Source organism: Oryctolagus cuniculus, chromosome 13 (assembly GCF_051225735.1).
Source record: "Oryctolagus cuniculus isolate XC-2025 breed Fujian yellow rabbit chromosome 13, ASM5122573v1, whole genome shotgun sequence".
Classification (NCBI taxonomy): Eukaryota; Metazoa; Chordata; class Mammalia; order Lagomorpha; family Leporidae; genus Oryctolagus; species Oryctolagus cuniculus.
In genome coordinates this window covers 37398828-37423294 of record NC_142879.1, presented here as the reverse complement: position 1 = coordinate 37423294, position 24467 = coordinate 37398828, and the positions used below count along the sequence as shown (strand labels likewise).

General features: G+C 41.8%; 1 protein-coding gene across 50 annotated transcripts in view; it reads right to left on the bottom strand.

Moving 5' to 3' along the window:
* DISP1 (dispatched RND transporter family member 1) overlaps positions 1–24467 on the bottom strand; it is a 196096-nt gene that overhangs the window by 9966 nt on the left and 161663 nt on the right. For all 50 annotated transcript variants that reach the window (XM_070055346.2, XM_070055348.2, XM_070055349.2 and 47 more), the window contains 5 exons: positions 18742–18771; positions 8697–8820; positions 7755–7882; positions 7309–7406; positions 4545–4642 (listed from right to left, as the gene is read on the bottom strand). In XM_070055346.2, the coding sequence (XP_069911447.2) occupies positions 4545–4642; positions 7309–7406; positions 7755–7882; positions 8697–8820; positions 18742–18771 (478 nt within the window). The remainder of the gene's footprint in view (positions 1–4544; positions 4643–7308; positions 7407–7754; positions 7883–8696; positions 8821–18741; positions 18772–24467) is intronic.

Genomic DNA, 24467 nt, shown 5'->3' with positions numbered 1-24467 from the left:
AAATGGGCATTTCTGCTGGGAGGCGGACAGCAGCAGCCGAGAGAGGCTGTTCACCTTGGGAACCAGCGCCTGCCTGAACTGTGAGTGAAAGTGCTTTGTGATTTACAGGGAATCCGGAGTTTGAATTAAATGTGCTGTAAACACAGGCAGGAGACAACCAAAACATCTGGTCTCACTGAGATATTACACTGATTACCAGACATTTTCTGGAATCAACTCAATGACAATTAAGCTCTTCTGTTCTATGTCATTTGGTTGTGTCCCATTTAACTTGAGACTTGTTAATAACAAAGGACTTAAGTATAATAACCAGAATTGGAGGGGCGGGGCAGGAGGATTACCAAGCAGTCTTTCCTCAGGATATGGTCTACCCAATTCACCATAGGGGCTTGAGCTGGTAGATTTGAAGAAGGCAGCAATAATTAAAAAGCTGAACTGTTAACTACATTATTACTTAAGGTATCTGATGAGTATATTATCTTTTTGAGGAAAGTTTATTATTCTGGGTTCACAAAGGCATCTGCAATTGGTAAAAACAGTATTTAACAAGTTAACGTTATAATCATGGTCTCTGAGGTAGACTCCTGGGGCTTTGTGAGTGGCTTGTTAACAACCACTCATCCAGACATGTGCCTTGGGACTGTTCCTCAAGTTCTCACAAGAGTACCACAATCCTACTCTCTTCCCAGTTCATTGCCAAAGTGTGCACATATGCTCTTAGTGTGTGACCTAGAAAATATGCATGTCCTGCTATTATCAGGTATTATGAACCTGAACTCACTGCTGTTGAATCCTTGTCATGAGTCCAGCACAGATAAAGACTCAGAGAAGCAGAAAACATTTATTCCTTTAGATAGTTTTAAAAAATTCTGCAAATGCATCAAGCCAAGCCATTAGAGAGCTACATTTGCAAATGTTACCGCTTTAATCCCTGTAGGTATTCATTTACTATAACATTTGCTACTACTCAACTACTTTTGTTTCATAAATCAGCTGTCATTCAGTGTTGTATCTCCTATAAGCATGTGGTTAAGAACTCTGTACACAACATCTCATTTTTATATAGACTGCAAAAAATGATTCCCTACATGTCTTAGTTTATTCTTTCCTGAAAAACAAATTTTGTTACCCTACTTATATTTAATGATTGGGTAAACTTTTTTGCTTAAGCAGCTTGGAGGTTAGAGAGAACTTTGCAGCTCACTTACCACTATAAATGTACAGGATTGTGGGATACGTATTATTGCAGTTAAATCTTAGTCTTAGCTTTATTATTTTCCCTTCATGTAATTCATTCAATTTATTTATCTTACGTTTGGTGTTTTTGTAAGCTACCTCACTATGTTGATTTTTTATCATCTGATACAGAGATAGGCAGATACACAGATAGATGAAATAATACACTGGTTCCTTTTATGAAAGCTGCCATCAAACAGGATTGCTTCCTGGTTCCTGAGTCTTTGAGTGCGTTCACTCTAACATGTACTCGTGGAATACACTGCTAGCTCTTAAAAAACAAACAAAAAAGATGCTTATTCCAGGCCAGGAAGCCTCTTAAAGGTTTATCTGAGTAGGAAATGAAGTGAAACACGTGAAATGAAACAAAACCAAAATGGGAGACTGTCTTCATTATGGAAGCATAAAGCAGAGTGGATAAAAGTATAAACTCTGGAATCTATGTGAACTTTTCTCATTTACAAAATGAGCAAAATAATAGCACTTAATTCATAACATGGTTATGAGCATTAACGGACATAATTCAAGTGCTTAAAACATTTCCTGGCACATGGTAAATGCTCAACAAATATTGGCTTTAGTTAGTTGAGTGAATTCAATCCTTTAGAGTGTTCAGGGATACGGAAGGTCTGAAGATCAACCTATGATGGAATAATGAGAGGTAAAACGTAAAAAAATTAATGAGTGCTCCGATCCAAACTGTAATTATAAAGTAACCAGACTGGCTGAACTTTTCTGCGTTTAACTTCTAATTTGCTATGTTAAAAGGTGCTATAAATTCCAGGGCTACAGACCTATTGTGAGCTTACAGCCTTACACAAATGAGGTATCACTACATATTTATACTTTATAGAGAAAGCTTTCTATATGAGAAAGTGTCATAATACATGACAAGGAGAAATATATTCACAGCCTACAAATAAGGAGCTATGGGTTGTAGAAGAAAAGAACATATAGCAAATAAAAATTGGCCACACATTAAGACACTTTTTGTTTATAGATGGTTTATGGCTTTGGAGTTGGGCAAAAAAAAAGATGGTGCTTACAGAAAATCCTGACATCTCAATCAATAGGAAAGTCATTTTTAAACACATCAACAGCCTCCCAGGGGCAGGCATTGTGGCACAGCAAGTTAAGTCACTGCTTGGAATACCCGCAACCTATATTGGAATGCCTGGGATGGAGTCTGATCTCCACTTCTGATTCAGCTTCCTGCTAATGCGCACCCTAGGAGGTAGCAATTGGTGACTCAAGTGCTTGGGTCCCTGCCACCCACATGGGAGACCCAGATGGAGTTCCTGGCTCATGGTTCTGGGGCTGGCCCAATCCTGGCTATTGCAGAACACAAGGAGTGAACCAGTGGATGGATGATTTCTCTCTCTCTCTCTCTCTCTCTCTCACACACACACACACACACACACTCCATCTTTCAAATAAAAACAAACTTTTCATAGCCTCCAAAAGCAAAGAATGTGAAAAGCCAGGAGATCTGGGAACAACTAACTAGGTGACCTGGGTAAGCCATTTAGTCCTCTGAAAGGTTTATATCAGCACACTGTGGGAAACTGGTTCAGGTGACCTCTAAGAGCCCTTGTAACTCCAGTTCCAAAAAGAAGTCCTGTCAATAAAACAGGAGATTGCATATTGTCAGGCTAGCTCTTAGCACAGCACGTGATTTGATTTTTAACTAACCAGTGACTTTACATTTTTAGAACTATGCTAAGAACACAATAGATTCCTTTCCTGCCTGGTTGTTGTGTTTGGACAGGTCCATTAGTCACATCAGACAGCAATTTCTAATTGGAGAAACTGCCTTTGAACATATGAGATGACAGCTCTTCCAAGCCCAGGGGCTGACTCTGTGTTTTCTGGTGTTGACATCTTTTTGGCTCTAGAAAAGACTAAGACAGGAAGTGCTTGTCTTCTTGCATCCTGGTTCTTCTGAAGCCACAGGTGTTGAGTTCAGGGCAGTCTGTTTTGGGCTGCTCTGGCCATTTATACAGATACTGTATTCAGGCCTTTGATGACCCTTTCCCAGCCTGTTCACTTTAGGTCCTTGGCCCAAATAACATATTGATCGTCAGACAGGCAGGCATTAAATTGCATAATTAATATGCTGTCAGCTGCCTCAGGAGGAAAAGCTAGTGAACAATGAAAGTACAACGAAAGAAGAAAACAAGTCTTAAACTGTGGGGAGCAACTCGGACTAGACTGTTACTGGAATTAAGACTTATTCTATGCATCTGCTCTCCCACAATATGGCGCTGAGAAGGGAGTAACAACTTCTACGCAGCTGCCTCTCGCCAACTTGAGTGATGACCTGCAGGAGCTGATCCTGCTCCTGATTGGAGGAGAGCAGCGTACTCGGCGTGTGGGTAGCAGAGTTGGGATTGGTGGAAGAGGACTATAAAGGAGGAGAGAGACAACATGCACCAGGAACATCTATCCGAATAACATCTGAGCAGCCCCCGAGAGAGCCGGCCGGCGGTGTGCCGCTCCCCCACGGAAGTGGGGAAAGTGGCAGGGGGAACCGCCCTTCCACGGAGGTGGAAGGGACGGCAGCCAACCTGGGAAGAACCAGCAGCAAACCCGGGAAGGGCCGAGCAGACAAAAGAACAGCGCAGGGTCCTGTGTCGTTCCTCCACGAAGACGGGGAGCGACATTAAACTACTGTTCTGAAGTAATAGAAAAGATCAACATGGAGAGAAAATGTAAGTTGCAAGAGACTGGGATCTTTATTAAGGAAGATGGCATGTTTTGAAGGTGGGGGAACACAGGGCCGCTCTGCTCCTGGAAACTGAAAGAAGTCAAGGCTGTGAGCTGGCCCTGTGGCATAGCAGGTAAAGCCACTGCCTGCAACATTGCCATCCCATATGGGCGCCAGTTTGAGTCTTGGCTGCTCCACTTCTGATCCAGTGCCCTGCTAATGGCCCAGGAAAAGCCTCAAATGTTGACCCAAGTGTTTGTGCCCCTGACACCCATGCGAGAGACCTGGAAGAAGCTTCTGGCTCCTGGCTTTGGCCTGGCCCAGCCCTGGCCACTGCAGTTACCTGGGGAATGAACTAGCAGATGGAAGATCCATCTCTCTGTTTCCCCCTCCCTGTAACTCTGACATTCAAATAAATAAATCTTTTTTTAAAAAAAATCCTTGTTTAAAAGAAGAAGGCAAGGTTGGCATTCTGGAGTCTGTCCTTAGCAGGTATGTCTTGCAGTGCTTTCCTGACTGGACACCAGGTCAGCAGTAAGAGGAGTTTTTCAGTCATACAACCTTATTTGTGCTAAACAGATCTCGGTTTTACTTTACATACCCTGGAATTATCTACATTGCACATTGATTTGATTGCAGGTAAATTCCATAACGTTTCTCCTCCAGCTGAAGTAAATACCACCCTGGAGTATCGGTCACCTAGCAATATGAAAAAAAAAAAAAAAGAAAAAAGTTGATAAGTTCTTTATTTCATAAGACTCATCATTCAGGAATAATTCAAACTGGGAAGCTGCCTGGATAATTCATTAGCAGCAGGGGATTATCTCCTTTGATAAATTCCAGGAGAAAATGTAAAAAAGAAAAAGTGATACTATAATATTGCCTTAGCTCAAAGCCTTTATCTATTCACTATATCTTAAAACTGTAGGAACTATAAAACAAATCTATTTCTGACCAGACTATAATTAAGAAGACAAATCTATAATAACTTTCAACAGGAAATTAATTGACTGCCTTCTTAATTTCATAACACATAATCAGAACAGTTTACAAAGTCAAAGAATGATACACTGGGAAATATCAGGAGTGGGTCACAAAGATACCCTCTCTGGTGGCTAATTACAGTGAAAAGACGCGAGGTGATTAATTTAAAAGCGTTAAAATGCTGGCCAGGATCACAGACATACTCCATATTCTGATCTCTCTGGTATTCCAGAATCCAGGAAAAAATACTTTGAAATCAGATTTAAGAGTAGTGGTGTGGTGCTGTGGGTTAAAACGTCTCTTGGGGACGCCTGCAACCCCCATCAGGGTTCCTGGCTCAAGTCTTGGCTATTCCACTTCTGATCTAGCTTCCTGCTAATGTATCCTGGGAGGCAGCAGAAGCAAAAGATGGCTCAAATGCCTGGGCCCATGCCACCCAAGTGAGACTTGAATTGAGTTCTGGGCTCCTGGCTTTGACCTGGCCCAGCGGTGGCTGCTGTTGTGGGCATCTGGGGCATCTTCCAACAAATGGAAGAATTCTCTTTCTCTGTGCTTTTCAACTAGATAAAAATAGCAGGAATCAGATCAATAGAAAGTGTTCTAGAATAAGGCAGGTTGGACGATGTACTGGAAGGAGCAGGGTGTTTGGAGTCAGGCTCAGGTATAACCAGGTTCTGCCATTTACTCACGGTGTGGCCTTAGGGGATTAACAACTCTGAGCCTGGCTCCTTATATATCTCAAATAGTTGTAAGAATTAAATGAGATAAATGAAAAATAGATGCTCAGTAACTATTGTTTCTATCTTTTCAGCCATTAGAAAAAACCTTAATATGAACTAAATGAACTGAGCAGGTTAATTTTGATACCTAACATGTCTACTGTGCTAACAAAGAAAATCAGTTGACAAATTAATGAGTCAAGCTTCATTCCAAAGGTTTTACTCATGATCGTGAAGTTTTCTTTAGTCAGCTGTTGTCGCCATCAAATTGCAATTGTGTAGGCTGATTTGGGGAGCAAACTCAGCCTTGTGGAAACGGAACCTTTCCAATGACACAGAGTTGGTAGTGGCTTTCGTCAAAGCAGAACCTATTACTCATGAGACAAATATTTAGTACTGAATACTGAAATATGAACAAGACTACATTTAAGGAATCTGCTCATGTTCTCCCTGTTAAATAACAGCTATTGGCTAAGCAGTAACGGACAGTAACACTTTGAGAGAAATAAACCAGCCAAAAACATGCAACTAATCAGAGCTCAACTTTCCTGATACATTTTTTGAAGAGAGGGACAAGGAAACTTGTATTGCCTCCTGGGGTCAATGTAAGGTCCCACCTCATCTCCCACTTTCACACAGTGAAGTGCTCCAAATAAAGACCCTGAGACTAGAAAAATCAAAGATCCCAATCAAGCCCTCTAGTGTTCTATTAAGTCAAGAAAATATATATTTAAGAGGACTTTTCAATGATAACACCAACATGGGAACCACTAGAGCTTTAAGGTTAACATTTCCCTGATCCGAAATTCTAATTATCCCCAAGTCCTCATTCCTGATCACTACGGTTAATCAACGACTCACACACTCGTATGTATTCCTCTATGCCAGGTGTTTCTCCTTCCCCACAGTTGCACTGCGCTCAGGCTGACTTTATGCTACGCTGAATTTTGTTTAGCCAATTTGCTGCCAACATTTACAATTCTGGTGATTCCACAATAAAATCTGGATTCTTGACCTCTAAAAAATTCTGGTAACATCTGGGCCCTCACTTCTGCAAGGCCACATTCTGCTGAGTTAGGGAACAGGTTTAGATGAAGCAGGTGCCATTTCTGCTAGCTTGATTTACTCCTGTTGCGCGCCAACCCCGGAGGCATTCAAACTCTGGACCTCTGGACTTTATTTTCTTAACCTCTCTATCTCTATTGCACAGTAACAAGGCAGGCACACAAAAAAGCTCTTAATAGATGTTTTTTGAGTGAATCAAAGCTTATTTTTAACAATACAATGGGTTATTTCAGGATTAAATCCAAAAATATATACTTACTACTTAGTCTAGAAATAATACAAGAAATTTTTAAAAAATGATTTAAAATTTGAGAAAAGTTAAGAATTTTATTAGATTTATATGCCCCCTTAAAATTAAGTATAACTCAACCATCTCTTTTTCTTATTTGTTTTTATTATAAATAGGTAATTCAAACTAGAGGTTGACTAATCTAGAGGAGTCAAGTAAGAAGTTAATTGGCTAACACCTCTGAACACCTGATGGCAACAGTGGAGCTGTGGGACTAGCCACACCGCTCTCAGTTCAGACTGTGATCACGTTCAATCCTGAATGCCAGGACATTGCTGAGGGGTTTGTTCAGCTACAATGCCACTCACTTGGAATGTCGCAGAAAAAGCTGTCTTTGTGGAAGTTCCAGTCAACTTCTCTTTTTTCTCTTTCATAATGATCATCTGACCATCTGTCATCCCGGTGGCTGAAACAGAACCACAATTTGATCCTCGGTAAAGGTCTAGCTATTTTAAGGCAATTCTGTGTACCTATAACAGCACATTCTCAAGGCTACCTCTCCAGTGCTTAATATTAAGTTGGAAGGATTAACAAGCGATTAATATAAATTTTCTCATTTCATTTCTGAAAAAAGAATATAAAATCTCATGTTTTTATCCTACGGCAATACAATTTTAAATGACAATGAGAAGTTAAATTTAGTGGCAAATGATTTTGAACCACACATTTTACTTTTAACCTTTTTGCTCTAGCCATATTAAGAGAGGAATTCATTAAGCATTATTTTGCTTCAAAGTTTTATAAAAACAGTTACCTTTTGGCTTGTTCATCTGCATATTTAAAAGGATAATTTGCTAATGTTGCTTTGTATCCTGTATTTTTCACCATATTATTCCATGTGACCAGTCTCTGACCTATTGCAGTCCCTCTTGGTTCAAAACCCTAAAGTAAAATATTATAAGTTCTCATTAGTATATTTCATTTCAGGTTAAGTACAGTTATAATCAGAGCTTGGGAAAGCAATGTCAAAGTGAGGTACAGCTTTCAACAGACAATACAGATGTTCCTCGCAGTTATTGGAGGAGAACTGCTTTAAAACAAGATGACTTGACAGGATAATGATTACCTATTTACTGTGACAAAATAGTTTGAGTCTCTGGTATGCTGTATGTCTCAGGAGAAAGGAAAACAACTGTGTCAGAGGCTTATCTTTCTAATTCATGCTTAAGCACTTAGTAGATACTTATTTTTATCTTGTAAAAACTATGGTAAAATTAAATTATGTTATGCATTGTTACAGTGCTTATGAAGAGTTTAGCATTCCTCTTGATCTTATTTCCCTCTTTATTCCATGCCAGAGGAACACTTACTTAAAAAGTAGATCCTGGTTATTTATCAGTAATACTGAGATCCCTTTAACTTCTTTGGGTGGAAAAAGAAACAGTATATTTATAAAAATATGTTTATGGTCTGCAGATTTGCCAATTTAATGCTTTATAGCTTAAAAAGGAGGACCAACACCCAAAATGTCTAGATACTGGGTGATGAGCAAGTTCTTTGACCTTTTAAGAACCCAAGGATACAGATAAAATGTGTTTAGTTTTCAGAAAGAGTTGAAGATTCACTGGTGGATTAAGAAGGTCAGAAAAGAAATGAGATAGTAATTAACCTAATACAACACGTATGGAAATACGTAACTTTTGCAGACGATGTCAGGCTGGAGAAAACAGAGAAACTGTACAGACTCCGTCCTTACCAGCAGTGGATCGGAAAAGTCAGGCCTCTCGGGCACCAGCAGTCCAACCAAGGCACAGACCACGATAAACACAGTGCACATGCCCAGGACCACCACGGGCCAGTCGGCAATCAGGGCTGCGTAACTATAAAAGCAGAAAAAATTACAAAGAAGCCCTCTTAGGAAGCAAGGCAGAGTTCTTTTGCCACCCAGGAGAGCAGTTGATAAATCTTCACATGACCTAGTACAAATACTTTTCAATAAAAGATCTAGTGGGATTATAAGTATTTAAATGTAATTGTAGTAGGAAATTACAAAATCTAGTCAACTTCCATCGGGCATTCCGTTCCTATGAAGATCTGCAGTGTCAAGAGACTAAGGCACGGGGCAGGGCCTCTGGAAGGCGTCCAGGTTCAGATGCTCCGGGTGAAGCTGGTCAGTCAGGGTGTGGGAAGGGATCCAGAAGAGAGGGCGTCATGGCAGCATTTGGTAAAGGAGAGGTCCCTGCAGTCAGCAAGAGACTGAAGCCAGACCACAGTTGCTGGAGACTGCAAGGACGCGCCATTCTGTGATAAAGAGCAGAGGTCAGATGCTACAGGTTACGGGAGTAACCTGCACTTTACGTCTGCATCTGTGCCTGAGAAGCTCTAAAATCCACACTCGTAAGAGGAGAGAAAGTCTGTCCTTTCTGCCAGCTCTCAGACCTTTTGTTTCTGCAGTTATTCTCTCTCAGTACCTTTACTGTATCACTTCTTTAAGAACAACACAGCCTGTAAACACGCAGATACAGTGTAAATCTTAAAAATAACGAAACCAAGCTGCCTGGGGCCGGCAGCGGGTTAAAGCCCTGGCCTGAAGTGCTGGCATCCCATATGGGCGCCAGTTCTAGTTCCGGCTGCTCCATTTCCAATCCAGCTCCCTGCGAATGTAGCTGGGAAAGCAGCAGAAGATGGCCCAAGTGCTTGGGCCCTGGCACCCATGTGGGAGATCTAGATGAAGCTCCGGGCTCCTGGCTCCTGGCTTTGGATTGGCCCAGCTCTGGCCATTGCAGCCATTTGGGGAGTGAACCAGCGGACAGAAGTTCGATCTCTCTCTCTCTCTCCTTCTCTCTCTCTCTGCCCTTTAAATAAATAAATCTTTTTAAAAAAGATTTATTTTATTTATTTGACAGAGTTACAGAGAGAGGTCTTCCATCTGCTGGTTCACCCCCCCAGATGGCCGCAATGGCTGGAGCTCCGCCAATCCGAAGCCAGGAGCCAGGAGATTCTTCTGGGTCTCCCACGTGGGTGCAGAGGCACAAGGACTTAGGCCATCTTCTACTGCTTTCCCAGGCCATAGCAGAGAGCTGGATTGGAAGAGGGGCAGCTGGGACTAGAACTGGCGCCCATATGGGATGCTGGCGCTTCATGAAGGCCTGGGCTTTAACCCACAGTGCCACAGTGCCGGCCCCAGATAAATCTTTTTTTTATTTTATTTTATTTTTATTTTTTGACAGGCAGAGTGGACAGTGAGAGAGAGAGATAGAGAAAGGTCTTCCTTTGCCATTGGTTCACCCTCCAATGGCCACTGCGGCCGGCACACCGCGCTAATCCAAAGCCAGGAGCCAAGTGCTTCTCCTGGTCTCCCATGGGGTGCAGGGCCCAAGCACTTGGGCCACCCTCCACTGCCCCCCCGGGCCATAGCAGAGAGTTGGCCTGGAAGGCAGGCAACCGGGACAGAATCCGGCGCCATGATAAATCTTTTTTAAAAAAATAACCAAACCCTTCCCATTAACCTATAACTTTTCTTCTAGCTAAAACTATACTGAACTTATCCACTAGACTGAATCCCATGAAAATAGAGACTTTTGTCTACTCAGAGCTCTAGCAGTGCCTGGCACAGTCCCTTTAGAAGGTGCTCAGAACGTGGTTAGTGACTAAATGAACAGACACCCTCATAACTGCCACACCCTGGCGGTCTCCAGCCACTGGAGCCTGGCTTCAGTCTCTTCATCCATCGTGGAAACCAAATCCTGTCAAGAAACTCTTCCTTCCAGCCAGCCCTCCCATACCCTGTAAGACCTGTTTCTATAGCCCCCCAGAAGGTCCTGCCCCATTCCTATTGTCTTGATACTTCCAGGTCTTGATATGAACAGAATGCCCAAAAGAAGATAACTAAACTGAACTGTCTCTAAAATCTAAAACGCATTCTGTAAACTTCTGATTTCCTGAATCTGTAATATTATTATTATTATTAGAAGACTAAAACCCTTAACTTGTGGATCACAACTCTCAAACTCACAGCAATGCTAGCTCATTTGGCTGCTATCATGGCTGCTTCTGGCTGACTAGAAACAGAGTCAGAACAATATTTATGAGTTACTTCTTCAAAATCATGCTAGCAGTTACAAATAAAACTGGTATCTCTCAATGTCATTGTGGAAAAAGCTCTATAGTATATATTTCTCTAAGAATGGATTGTTGGTTTTATGTACTGATCTCTCTCTCTCTCTTTTTTTTTTTTTTTGACAGGCAGAGTGAACAGTGAAAGAGAGAGAGACAGAGAGAAAGGTCTTCCTTTTGCCGTTGGTTCACCCTCCAATGGCCGCTGCAGCCAGCGCACCGCGCTGATACGAAGGCAGGAGCCAGGTGCTTCTCCTGGTCTCCCATGGGGTGCAGGGCCCAAGCACTTGGGCCATCCTCCACTGCACTCCCTGGCCACAGCAGAGGGCTGGGCTGGAAGAGGGGCAACCGGGACAGAATCCGGCGCCCCGACCGGGTCTAGAACCCAGTGTGCCAGCACCGCTAGGTGGAGGATTAGCCTATCGAGCCGCGGTGCCGGCTTGTACTGATCTCTTAACTTCAAAGATTTGGTTTTGTGGAGTATTTGCTTCAAATTACAATTCTAATAAGAAAATTAAAATACAACATAAGTATGCTTTAGGGGAGCACTGTGCAGGAATTTCTACTGCCCTTCTTTTAAAGTAATCTTAGGAAAACAAATAATAGTAGCTTCACTTATGTGAATTATCAATTAGCTCTTGTGCTTTAGAAAGATGATATCATTTCATTTAATTCTTACAAGAACCTTATGAGATTAATCTGGGGCACAGACTTGTTCAAAGTTGCAAAACTGGGAATCTGGGTCTGGTACAAGAGCCTGGCCTCTTAATCACTATGCTGTCGCCTCTCTTCTCAAACACAAGAGGAACTAAAGACTTTAGGAATAAGTAAATTTACCACAAATGGCTGCTTCCCAAAATTCACAATAAAAAATTCCTAGCCCCACTAATAGTTAATTTCTATACGCCAGATCACACAGATCCAGAGGACAATGAACATCATTCACTGGACTGCACATTTTAGATTAATAAAACTTAGGGGGAGGGCAGTAGGGTAGGCTGCCACTTGGGATTAGAGTGCCAGTTCCAGAGCTGGCTACCATGCTTCCCATCCAGGTTCCTGCTAATGTGCCTGGGAGGCAGCAGGTGATATCCCAAGGAGCTGGGCTTCTGCCACCCTTGTTGGATTCATTTGGAATTTCCAGCTCCTGACATCAACCTGCGTGGGCCCTGGTTGTTGCAGGCATTTGGGGAGTGAACCAGTGGATAGAAGATCTGTCTCTCCCCTTCTCCCTCTGTCTGTCTCTCTCTCTCTCTCTCTCTCTCTCTCTCTCTCTCTCTCTCTTGCTCTGCCTTTCAAACCAATCTTAAAAAACACATTAATGAAAAATTATGGTAGATAAGACAGAATAACCTGTTAAGAATAATTTTGATTGTAATGAAAACATATAAATCACAGTATGTTGACTATGGCTGTTCAAATGTAAATACTAAGAAGCCAGAAGCTTTCACATTTCAAGAACACACCCAATGCAAAAAATATTTTCCTTATTTTATTTCCTCCTCCACCAAATGCAAACTAAGATGAAAGTGACTGGTTTTGAAGCAATAAAGTCCTTTGTCTCACTAGCTCATTTGAGACTTTCTGTTCACTGTTTGAGACTTTGAAAAGAGTCCTTTGCATTTCAGACCTTTAAAATACCAGCCCTGTGAAATGAAAATGGCCCCAGGCTTCTATAATCATTCATTATACTTTATTTTAAATGGATCCATTCTCTTTCAAATAAACCAGTAGTGCATTTCTTTTCTTTTTTTTTTTTTTTTAACCTACAAACATATTATCAGTGGAGGCCAGTGGGCCCCAAATTGCTTGGTTTTCATATTGTGGTTTCATTTGCCTATATAAAGACTTTTTGTTTTGTGTTCTTGAAAAATCTGCACACACATGCATAGCAACCTTCAAAATCTCATTCAATAATTGCTTTTCTTCCCTTTGAAAACATTTGGTTTTGATTTTATAGCACTGCTACAGACCTTACACGTGCACTGCCTACATATGGAAACTTGATGGCACTGGTGATTTCAGCACATTTCTCCCAAACACGTTTAACCTTACTATATTACAATTCTACAGCAGATGTTCCACGTGCTAACCTTTCCTAGACACAACTGCTCCTACTTCAGAGATGGAATCACCCCCTGAGCATACAAAGAGCACCACGGGGGCACAGCCCAACTATTCTGGGTAAATTTTACACGGCCAAGTGTATCTTCTACAGCCCACAGTGCTGAGAACGTTTCTGGTTCTTCCTGCTGTCCATGCTGAGATACCATGCAGCTGTGGGCTGAGAAGTGGAAGTTTCATGTAGTAGGTGAAATCCAGACAGTAAGTGTAATACCAAGATAAAAATCTAATAAAACAGGAAAATTGGACAACTAAGGGGAATTTAAAATGGGCTATAAATCTCACCTGTACACGCATACATTAATTTTACTCTTGGGTTTAAGGTATATGTTCTAAGTTTAAAGACTAAATACCTGCGCATGATTTTCTTTGAAAAGTGTAAGAATTTTCAAAAAGATCGTTCCTTTCACTACGTGCCCTTTGGCACATTAAATATTACTTGTCTGTCATGCACCTGGTCTAACTTTAGAAACCTTTAGACAACGCCTCCTCACAGCTGTAAACACAGTCTGCACCCTGGGTTACAGCAGGTAGTCATTCTCCGGTGGATGGCGGATGGCTGGGTGAGTGTTTTCTCTCTGAAGCCCCACTGCCGGACTGCCGGAGCGGCTGCTGCAGTGAGGGGCCACAGCTCTGTGCAGGGTGCTGCGGTGTACAAGGTCACATCGCTTTCTCAGCAGGTTAGGTCTCAAACAGTACACAGATCTGAAGGCCTCACCCTCTTTTCAGAGGATGAGGAAACAGAAGAAGCAGAGTGAGCAGTGCTCACGACTGAGTAGTGGACCTGTGCTAGCGCGTGCTGCCCGGCTCTGGGTCCAGGTGGTCACCGCCTCGCTGGAGTTTTCATTGGTGTTCGATGGGAAATCCCTCAAATATACTCTGAGACTCTCAGCCACCTTATTATTGGGTTTACTCTGGAAATATCTCAGAAATAACTGTTAAAACAAACAAACCGAGTGTCTACAGGGCCAATTTATGCTCCAGTGACATTAAATGGGGGGCTTGTTTTAAATGGGTCATTTCTATTCTAACAACACCCCACACACACACACGATAAATTTTCCTCCTAGCTTATAAAGACTTTTTTCCTTGCACTTTGCTGCCTTTTCCTAAACGCTCTTGTCTTTCTCCACTCCCCTCTAAGCAGAGAGCTATGCTGGGGAGGGTGTAAGGCCTCATTTTCCTGACCAACCACCCGTCCTTAACCCGTTGCAGCCATGGCTCTTCTGAACTGCCAAAATCAACTCACTCCTTATGGTTTTCATCTTCCTGACCTGAGCAATAATGAACAGTGTTAGCTATCCTTTCCTTCCTAAAAATCTTTTTTGCCTTGGCCATTCCTTTCGTTTCCTTTAATAACTCTTCCTTTATTCCTGCTGTCCCTGAAGGGTAGGACATTTCAAGATGTTATTAATCACAATGTTCCAGTGACATCAACTTTCAATTCAGTGGGGAAAGTCACTGACGTTTGAGAAATTTCACATGCGAAAAATAGGACACAGACGTCTTTCTTCTGTGTAAAGTATGAAGCCCATTCAACAATTAGAATTGAATAGGAAGGATACAAGGCCTTCTGGGAATACAGAATGATAGACACAGCTCTTATCCTAAAGGAATTTAACAGCCTAATACAGAAAATCATGCAAGCAGGGGCAAGCATTGTGGCATAGCGGGTTAAGCTGCTACCTGCAGCACCAGCATCCCATATGGGCATCAGTTCGAGTCCCAGATGCTCCCCTTTTGATCTAGCTCCCTGCAAAGGTGCAGTGGAGGATGGCCCAAGTGCTTGGCCCCTGGATCCACATGGGAGACCTGAATGAAGCTTCTGGCTCCTGGCTTTGGCCTGGTCCAGCCTGGGACATTATAGCTATTTTTTTTTTTTTTTTTTTTTTGACAGGCAGAGTGGACAGTGAGAGAGAGAGACAGAGAGAAAGGTCTTCCTTTGCCGTTGGTTCACCCTCCAATGGCTGCCGCGGCCGGCGCGCTGCGGCCGGCACACCGCGCTGATCCGATGGCAGGAGCCAGGAGCCAGGTGCTTTTCCTGGTCTCCCATGGGGTGCAGGGCCCAAGCACCTGGGCCATCCTCCACTGCACTCCCTGGCCACAGCAGAGGGCTGGCCTGGAAGAGGGGCAACCGGGACAGAATCCGGCGCCCCGACCGGGACTAGAACCCGGTGTGCCGGCGCCGCTAGGCGGAGGATTAGCCTAGTGAGCCGCGGCGCCGGCCCATTATAGCTATTTGAGAAGTGAAACAGCAGATGGAAAACCTCTCTCTCTGTCTCTCCTTAACTTTTTCAAATAAATAAAATAAATCTTAAAAAAAAAAAAAGAAAAATCACACAGGTATACAAATATCTGCAAAAACCAGGTAAAAATAGGTGTATTTTAGAGGGATTTAGAAGATGTTTTGTGAGTGAAGGGAGACATTACTACCAACTAGAGAGGAAAAGAGGAAATCAGGAAAGCTTTTTTTTAAAAAATTGTATTTATGGCCAGCGCTGTGGCTCACTAGGCTAATCCTCTGCCTGTGGCGTCAGCACCCCAGGTTCTAGTCCCGGTCGGAGCGCCGGATTCTATCCCGGTTGCTCCTCTTCCAGTCCAGCTCTCTGCTGTGGCCTGGGAGTGCAGTGGAGGATGGCCCAAGTGCTTGGGTCCCTGCACCCCATGTGGGAGACCAGAAGCAAGCACCTGGTTCCTGGCTTCGGTTTGGCACAGCACGCCAGCCGCAGCAGCCATTTAAGGGGTGAACCAACCGAAAAGGAAGACCTTTCTGTCCCTCTTTCTTACTGTCTAACTCTACCTGTCCAAAAAAAATTGTATTTATACGTATATGTACACACAAAACAGAAGAAATTAAGACTTCTTAAAGATAACAATCTACCAACAGAGAGAAAAATACAAGAGTCATTTCAAAATGCAAGTTCTGGTCATTTGAGAAAGCCCTAACATTTCTAGAAAAATGAAATTCATTTTCCTAATATGACATATTTATTTGCATAGCTCTTTCCCTCATCTTTTTTCCAAGTTTTTAATTGTTTAATATTGTGTAATTTTTTTCAGCAAAAATGGAAGAACTGGCTAAACAAATTTTGGTTTATATATACAAATGAATACTATTCCATTGTACAAAGGAAGGAAATTCTGATACATACTACGACAAGGATGAACTTTAAGCTAAGTGAAATAAGGAAACCACAAAAGGACAAATACTGCTTGATTCCACTCCTGTGAGGTACCAGGAGAAGCCACATCAAAGTTACAGAAAGTAGAATGGGGGCTGCCAGGGATGTGGGAGGGGGAGATGGGAGCTTCTGTTGAATGGACGCAGAGTTTCAGTTTCTCAAGATGAAAGCAGGTCATGTTTTGGATGGAAAGGGATGATGGGGATGGTTGTACAACAATGTGCATGTTCACAATGCCATAGGACTGTACTCTTAAAACAGTCAAAATGGCCATTTTTACCTTATATTTTATCACAATTTGAAAAAGAAATGTATTTTAATGGTTTTAGAGTTCTACTGAAATTTGTGTAGTAATTTCACTCTAAAAAGATAATAACTCCCTTGAGGTAGGCTTCAGAGTTATCAATATCTGAGCAATTGGATTTCAAAGGTTACTTTTAGTTTATTTATTATTGCTATTTTAAAGATTTATTTTATTTACTTGACAGGCAGAATTACAGAGAAAGAAGGACAGAGAGAGACACTGCATCCGCTAATTCACTTTCCAAATGGCCTCAATGGCTGGGACTTTGGGCCAAAGCCAAAAGCCTAGAAGCCCATCTGGGTCTCCCATAAGTGTGGAAGGTTCTCAAGCACTTGGATCATCTTTTGCTGCTTTCCCAGGTGCATTAGCAGGAAATTGGATCAGAAGTGGAGCAACTGGGATTTGAACAAGTGCTCATGTGGTATGCCAGCGTCACAAGCAGTGACTTATCCTGCTGAGCCACATGCTTAAGTTTCTTAATTATAAGGACATCTAATGAGATAATGCCTATTTCCAGAAACTCACAGCTATTTAAAATTTCTCTCTACTGAAAAGATACATCTTTTTTTTTTTTTTTTTTTTTTTTTTTGACAGGCAGAGTGGACAGTGAGAGAGAGACAGACAGAGAGAAAGGTCTTCCTTTACCGTTGGTTCACCCTCCAATGGCTGCTGCGGCTGGTGTGCTGCGGCTGGCGCACCGCACCAATCTGAAGCCAGGAGCCAGGTGCTTCTCCTGGTCTCCCATGGGGTGCAGGGCCCAAGCACTTGGGCCATCCTCCACTGCCTTCCTGGGCCACAGCAGAGAGCTGGCCTGGAAGAGGAGCGACCGGGATAGAATCTGGCGCCCCAACTGGGACTAGAACCCGGTGTGCCGGCACTGCAGGTGGAGTATTAGCCTATTGAGCTGTGGCGCCAGCTGAAAAGATACATCTTAAAATATAATGGTTTCCAGTTGCATTCATTTTGTTACAAAAGACAGGATTTCATTTTTTTAACTGCTGAGTAGTATTCTACAGTGTATATATACCATAATTTCTTTATCCAGCCATCAGTTATGGACATCTAGGTTGATTCCATCTGGGTTGATTCCATATCTTAGCTATTGTGAACTGAGCTGCAATGAACATGAGGGTACAGATAACTCTTTCACCTGCTGATTTCATTTTGTTTGGGTAAACTCCAGGAATGGGATGGCTGGGTCCTATGGTAGATCTATTTTCAGATTTCTGAGGTATCTCCATACTAACTTCCACAACAGCTGCACCAGTTTACATTCCCACCAACAGTGGATTAGGGTACCTTGTTCCCCACATCCTCACTTGATCTGTGGTAACTAACAGAGTACCCAAAATGTAATGTATCGGAGTGAGAGTGACACTTTGAGATTTGATGATTGTTTACAACCCTTGTCCTTACTTTTGAGGAATAGCGTTTTTTTCTTCATACTATTTGTTGAACTCCTTAGTTAATGTAGGGTTAATCTTATGAGCATAAAGTAAACTGAAAATAGATCTTTATAAAAATTAAGAGTGAAAGTAGGAGAGGGAGGAGAAAGAAGGGTGGGAAGTATCACTATTTCCCTAAATCTGTATATATATGAAATACATGAAATCTGTATACCTTAAATACAACTAAAAAAATTTTTCACACAAAAATACCTCCATCTTAATATGGTAACACAAATTTTTAGACAACCTATCTCAGATAAACTGCCATGAATTCAAGTGATGGTAGTGTGTGTGTGTGTGTGTCTGTCTGTCTGTCTGTCTGTCTCTCTTTCCTCAGCAAGTAAGAAACTGAAAAGCCAATCCCTTACAGGAAAGAACACAAAGTAATTAGATAAGTATAAATGACTCAAAAGAAACAGAATTTAAGGCCTAAAAATTTGCCCTGGGATTGAAATCACTTTTAGAGATATGGGATTCTTCAAGCAGCCAACTCACAAGACATTTATTTTTCCTTCAAAAACTACGAAGGAGAAAGGCAGACAGCACGGCAAAGTGTGGAGCAGGGCGAGCGAGCAGGGGAAGCATGCAGGCAAGCTCACATCAGTAAGAGGACACTGACTACCTTACCTTTTTGGCAACTTGAAAGGTCTGGATGGCCTGGAAAAAAGCAAAGATCAAACCATCAGAAAGGAAGCATCCTAACACGAAGGCTTCACTTTTGTCTCGACTGTTTTACTTGTTACCTCTCCTTGGAAAGCTTTAAAAGGAGAACGATTTGAGAGATGTTAAACATGTGGACTGAGCGCTGCATGGTGGCCACTGTGCACTGGTGGGTGAGTTCTCAGTACTGGAGTCAGGAGGCAGCACTTCTCGCTCCACACCACTCTCCTGTCGGAACACAGCCTTGGTGTACACCGCACCAAGACCTGCAGCTACCAGACTCACTGTCCCCCCCTCCCGCCCCAGCAGGAACTCATACCCTCGAATCTCCAACCCAAGCTGCTTCCTTATTTGATCTCCCAATATTTTTTGATTGATAGCTTCTCATACTAGAAATATTCTATTCCCTCTTCAAGATATTGGCTGTTTCTCCATTTTCCAAGTTCTTCACGTCTAATTTCATAATGCATTTTAAAAAAGATTTATTGGGGCCAGCACTATGTCGTAATGGGTAAAGCCACTGCCTGCAGTGCTGGTTAGAGTCTTGGCTGCTTCAGTGCGGCCATCTGGGGAGTAAACCAGTGGATGGAAGACTTTTTTCTCTCTGCCTCTGCCTCTCTGTAACTCTGAGTTAGAGAGAGAGAGAGAGAGAGAGAGAGATAACCCACTAATCCACTGTTTCGCTCCCCAAATGGCCACAACAGCTGTAACTGAGCCCCTCTGAAGCCAGGAGCCAGGAGCTTCTTCTGGCCTCCCACACAGGTGCAGGGGCCTAAGGACTTGGGCCATCTTCTGCTTTTCCACGGCATAGTAGAGAGCTAGATCGGAAGTGCAGCAGCTGGGACTGGAACCAGCACCCATATGGGATGCTGGCATTGCAGGTGGTGGCTTTACCCACTTCGCCATAGTGCTGGCCCTCATCATGCATTTTAATAAGTCTGAGCTTGTATTTCCAATCGGCTCTTGCCCACACTCTATGTTCTCAGTCCCTCTCATGATTCATACCCCACCCGCACCCCCAGATAAGAAACTCCAAACTCAGTCTCAACTTCCAAACTTCTTATTCCTACCAGATTATTTCTTTTCCTAGTTTACTTGGCACATAGTAAGCACTTAATAAATACTTGATGAACGAACAGAATCCACTACTCATGTTTCATTCTTTCCAAGTACAGTGGTTCTCATGATGTGGTCTGAAGACTGCTAGGAACTCCTGAGGCCCTTCCCTTTCCAGCTACGGATCTATCAAAGACCAGAGTTTCTTCAAATACTTCCAAATGGTAGATTGCAATAGGCTGACTGCAGAAGCAAATGTAAGAATTCTGCTATAGGCCAGCGCCACGGCTCACTAGGCTAATCCTCCGCCTTGTGGCACCGGCACACCGGGTTCTAGTCCTGGTCGGGGCGCCGGATTCTGTCCCGGTTGCTCCTCTTCCAGGCCAGCTCTCTGCTGTGGCCAGGGAGTGCAGTGGAGGATGGCCCAAGTGCTTGGGCCCTGCACCCCATGGGAGACCAGGATAAGTACCTGGCTCCTGCCATTGCATCAGCGCGGTGCTCTGGCCGCAGCACGCCAGCCGTGGCGGCCATTGGAGGGTGAACCAACGGCAAAGGAAGACCTTTCTCTCTGTCTGTCTCTCTCTCACTGTCTACTCTGCCTGTCAAAAAATAAAAATAAATAAAAATAAATAAAAAAAAAAGAATTCTGCTATCTTCTAGTAAGCCACACATCAAACAGATGTGCAAAAACGCAAAATAATACACATCTCACTAAATTTTGCCTTGGAAGATAAAATTTTTCCATCAAAAATTTTATTTATTTTAAGATGCAACGGGCTTATTGCTAGTTTTGAGTGCGTTAAATACATTATTTTAAATTTCTGAGTTTCAATTGCAATATGGTACATATTAGCTCCAACCCATATAAACATAAAAGCTCTTTAGAGGCTCTCAACAGTTTCTGAAAGTGTAAAGGGACTGTGAGGCCACAATGTATTAGAACCACCAGACTAATATATAAAAGATATGTGAGGGGCTGGTGCTGTGGCACAGCAGGTTAGGCTACTGACCACAGAGCAGGCATCCCATCTTGGCGCTGGTTTGTGCCCTGGCTGCCTACTTCTGATCCAGCTCCCTGCTAATGGCTTGAGAAAGCAGTGGAGGGTGCCCAAGTGCCTGGGCCCCTGCATCCATGTGGGAGACCTGGAAGAAGCTCCTGGCTCCTGGCTCCTGGCTTTGGCCTGGCCCAGCCCTGGTCATTGTGGCAATTTGGGAAGTGAACTTTGGGAAGTGATGAAGAATCCCTCTCTCTGTCCCTCCCTCTCTGTAACTGCTTTTCAAATAAATAAATACATCTTTTTTCAAAAAGATATGTGAATATTTGCTGATTGAATAAATGAATACCCTAACTATGTTCCCACTCTTAACCTGAACTCTGCCAGGCTGTACTAAGAGAAAACAGAGTAGAATGTAATTTTTTTCCCCTGTAATCTTTATGTTGCAAACCATTACTCTTCCAAAATTTGGAACTCTTATCTTGGAATTTCTTCAAGATCCAAGGTTATCTTCATTGTTTTCTCTTGCCATTTACATTTCTCACTAAGATACATGTATTCATTTAAAAACTTTTTTTCTAATTCTTAGCATAGCCATGAATAAGACTAGCTAGTTCCCAAACTTCCTGGAACTTAACATTCTAGAATGCACTTAGTATTGGCTGGTTTATATGAAAGATGCATATGTTCTAAATTTCATGCTTTCTTTACATGCCCTCATGATGGACTCCAAGCCATTAAAAATATTAAAACCAAGGAGATGGAACAATCTCAGATACAGCAAGCATGGGAAAGATCTGGAGACTACATTCCAGTTCCACGCCAGCCTGATTCTTAGAGACAGGACTCGGTTTATCTTTGGTCACTCAAGGTCTGAGTCACAGAACTCAAGTCCCCTGGTGCCTAATTTGTGCTCTCTGTCCTCTGTGTTTCTCTGTGAAACCAAGGGGGTAAAACCCAATAGGGACAATCACAAAGTATTAGTCACTTATACAGGAGAAGAAGTATCCTTTCTCTTGGAAGATACAGAACTTAAAGTGTGGGTTTCCAGGGAGAACGTAAGAAAATTTGCTGCTGTGTCTGAATATTAGGAATATCAAAAGATCAGGTTGGTGTTTGCTACACTAATAAATGGGAATCTTTTATTATTTTCCTCAGAGTCAACAGCTTTTAAATCAGTAGGCAATGATAAAAAAAATTAAAAAGCTAGGGACATAAACGTTAACATAGGTAGATTTAGTTTTATTTTCTATTTCCCCTCCTCATCCCCAACCCCAACAGTGTAATTTCAGCTCATCACCATCTGTCAATCCTAAACTCTTTTACCATTTTACCAAACTTTGTAAAGTTTTGTTTGTGTCTCTAAATCCTATAGTAGGGGCTCTGATTCAGTGCTCAGGGACTGTTAGTGTAATGGTTAAAGAGATCAATGAAAGTGAAAAATTCTTAAAAAGTGTTATACACTCCTTAAATACCTAATTATAACTTAAACATAAATGCCTTCTTGGCTGCTGGTCTTTTCTTATAAAAACCATACCCATGCTGCATTGTCTATATTTCCAGTTTTGAAGCACTTAGGAGACTTGTGAATATTCTGGTACAGTGACTATAATAAAGACCTAAACTTTGATGATTCCCTCCCCAGTGTTCTACAATTATTTCTCCCATCTCTAACTTAATAGTGAATTTTTTCCATAGTAATTAATCTTAATCTAGTTTTGCTGAAGGCTATAATTTTCTTTTCATAAGACAACTTTCTTTTAGCACCTAAATATGAATGGATCATTTATTTAAAATTTTAATTAGATGACATAATTACAAAAACAAGCCAAATTGGCACAGATATGTTTGGAAGCACACATGTCAAATGCTGGGAGCAGAAGGCTGTGGATGTAGGCGACAGCAGCCTTTTAACCTGAAGAGCTTGGCCTGCCTGGGCCAGGAGTGTGTGCAAGGAATGGAGTTAGTGAAGAACTTACATGCACACTTTACACAAACTGATCTTTCAATTGAAAGATTCACTCCTGAAGAAGCCTTGAACTATTGCTCGTTTTTTGGGTAATTCTACCAATTCCCTACTGCCAAACCTTATTTTTTCAAATATAATATATACTGATTTTTAAATGTTTTATTGAAATTCGATCTACACACCATACAATTCATCCATTTAAAGTATATGTCAATGTTTTTTAGTACTTTCAGAATTGTGCAACCATCACTACAACCATACATTGATTTTTAAACATGCTGTCTGAACACTAATGATGAAACTACTAATGAGCTATGAGAAAACTTATTTTTACACATACACACAGAGTGAGGCATTGAACAAATAAGCAAATTACTTTTACAAAAAACTGTAATTTTTGCTCCCAATTTTCCAGTTATATATTCTCTTCAATTGCCATACATAGTTAATAGATTCTGCTATCTTTAGACCTAAAATAGCCTTGAGTCACAATTCTAGGATGTGTTATATTGAATATTTGCAAAGAAATGATATTGTATTATGTACACTTGGGGTTGTACAAAATATAAACATTCTTTTTCCTCCCACTCACTCCTACTAACTTTTTTTAACTGAGAAATTCATGGTCCTGACTAGCTTACTCCCTAGAAACAACTAGAGATTCATCACATTCTTTCTGCCTAAGTAAAGACCTCATTTTATGTTAAATTTGAGACAATAAGTAGGGATTGTCAACATCAGTTGAAAAAGAAAAATTGAGGCTACCACAAAGATATCTCCTGGGGAAACACTAGATTCCTTTGAAGTTTCTGTACTAATGGACATGACAAACAGATGTGGGAAACACCCCAACCACACTACAGGTAAAACATGACATCTGTTTGATTTACAGTGTTACCTTCTTTAATTCTGCCTTGGCAATCTCTTACCAGAAAATAACTGAGAAAAGAGGCAGTCAAGGGAATATGCCACAAACTTTCATGAATCAAAAGTAGTCTTCCGAAAAATTATGAAGTAGTCTTCCTCTATTGTAAAATCTTTCCGATTTGCTTCTTTTAATATCTAATAAAACCTGCAGAATAGTTTTCACTCTAACTTTGGAAGTTTATATTGAGAAGCAATAAGCAAAAGCAAACAAACTTAACTCTATTAGGGAGAGAAACTCTTTTTTCCAGGGTTCATTCATATTTTACCATTGGTCAAGATGCACGCTAGCCAGCCAAACAAACCAACTCAAGAAAGCAACAGTAAACTTAAGTGGGAACATTTGCCTGTTCCTTGCTTAGTTTTTAGCCTTTTTTTTTTTCTAAGAAAAAGCACAAGGAAAGATGGTATTTGTATATTCCACAACACACTCCCACTGCCTTTGTAGATAAGGTTGGGTGGTACAGTTTCCAGACAGTTGACTAACTGAAGTGTCACTCTTTCTCTCCCATTCAAGAAAGTATTTCTGTATGCAAGTGGGTGACAGTGACATTGTTCTAGGGCTAAGCTTAAATTTGCTTTAAAAAAATAAAGCACTTACAAATTTAAGTACTTATAATTAGTAATAAACCGTCCCTGGCACTTCACACTTGAGAATGGTAGCAGCAGTTGAGAACCTTGGCTCCAGGACTCTGATGACCAGTGAACTGTGGTATGTGTGCACATATTGGTCAACAGAACAGCTAATG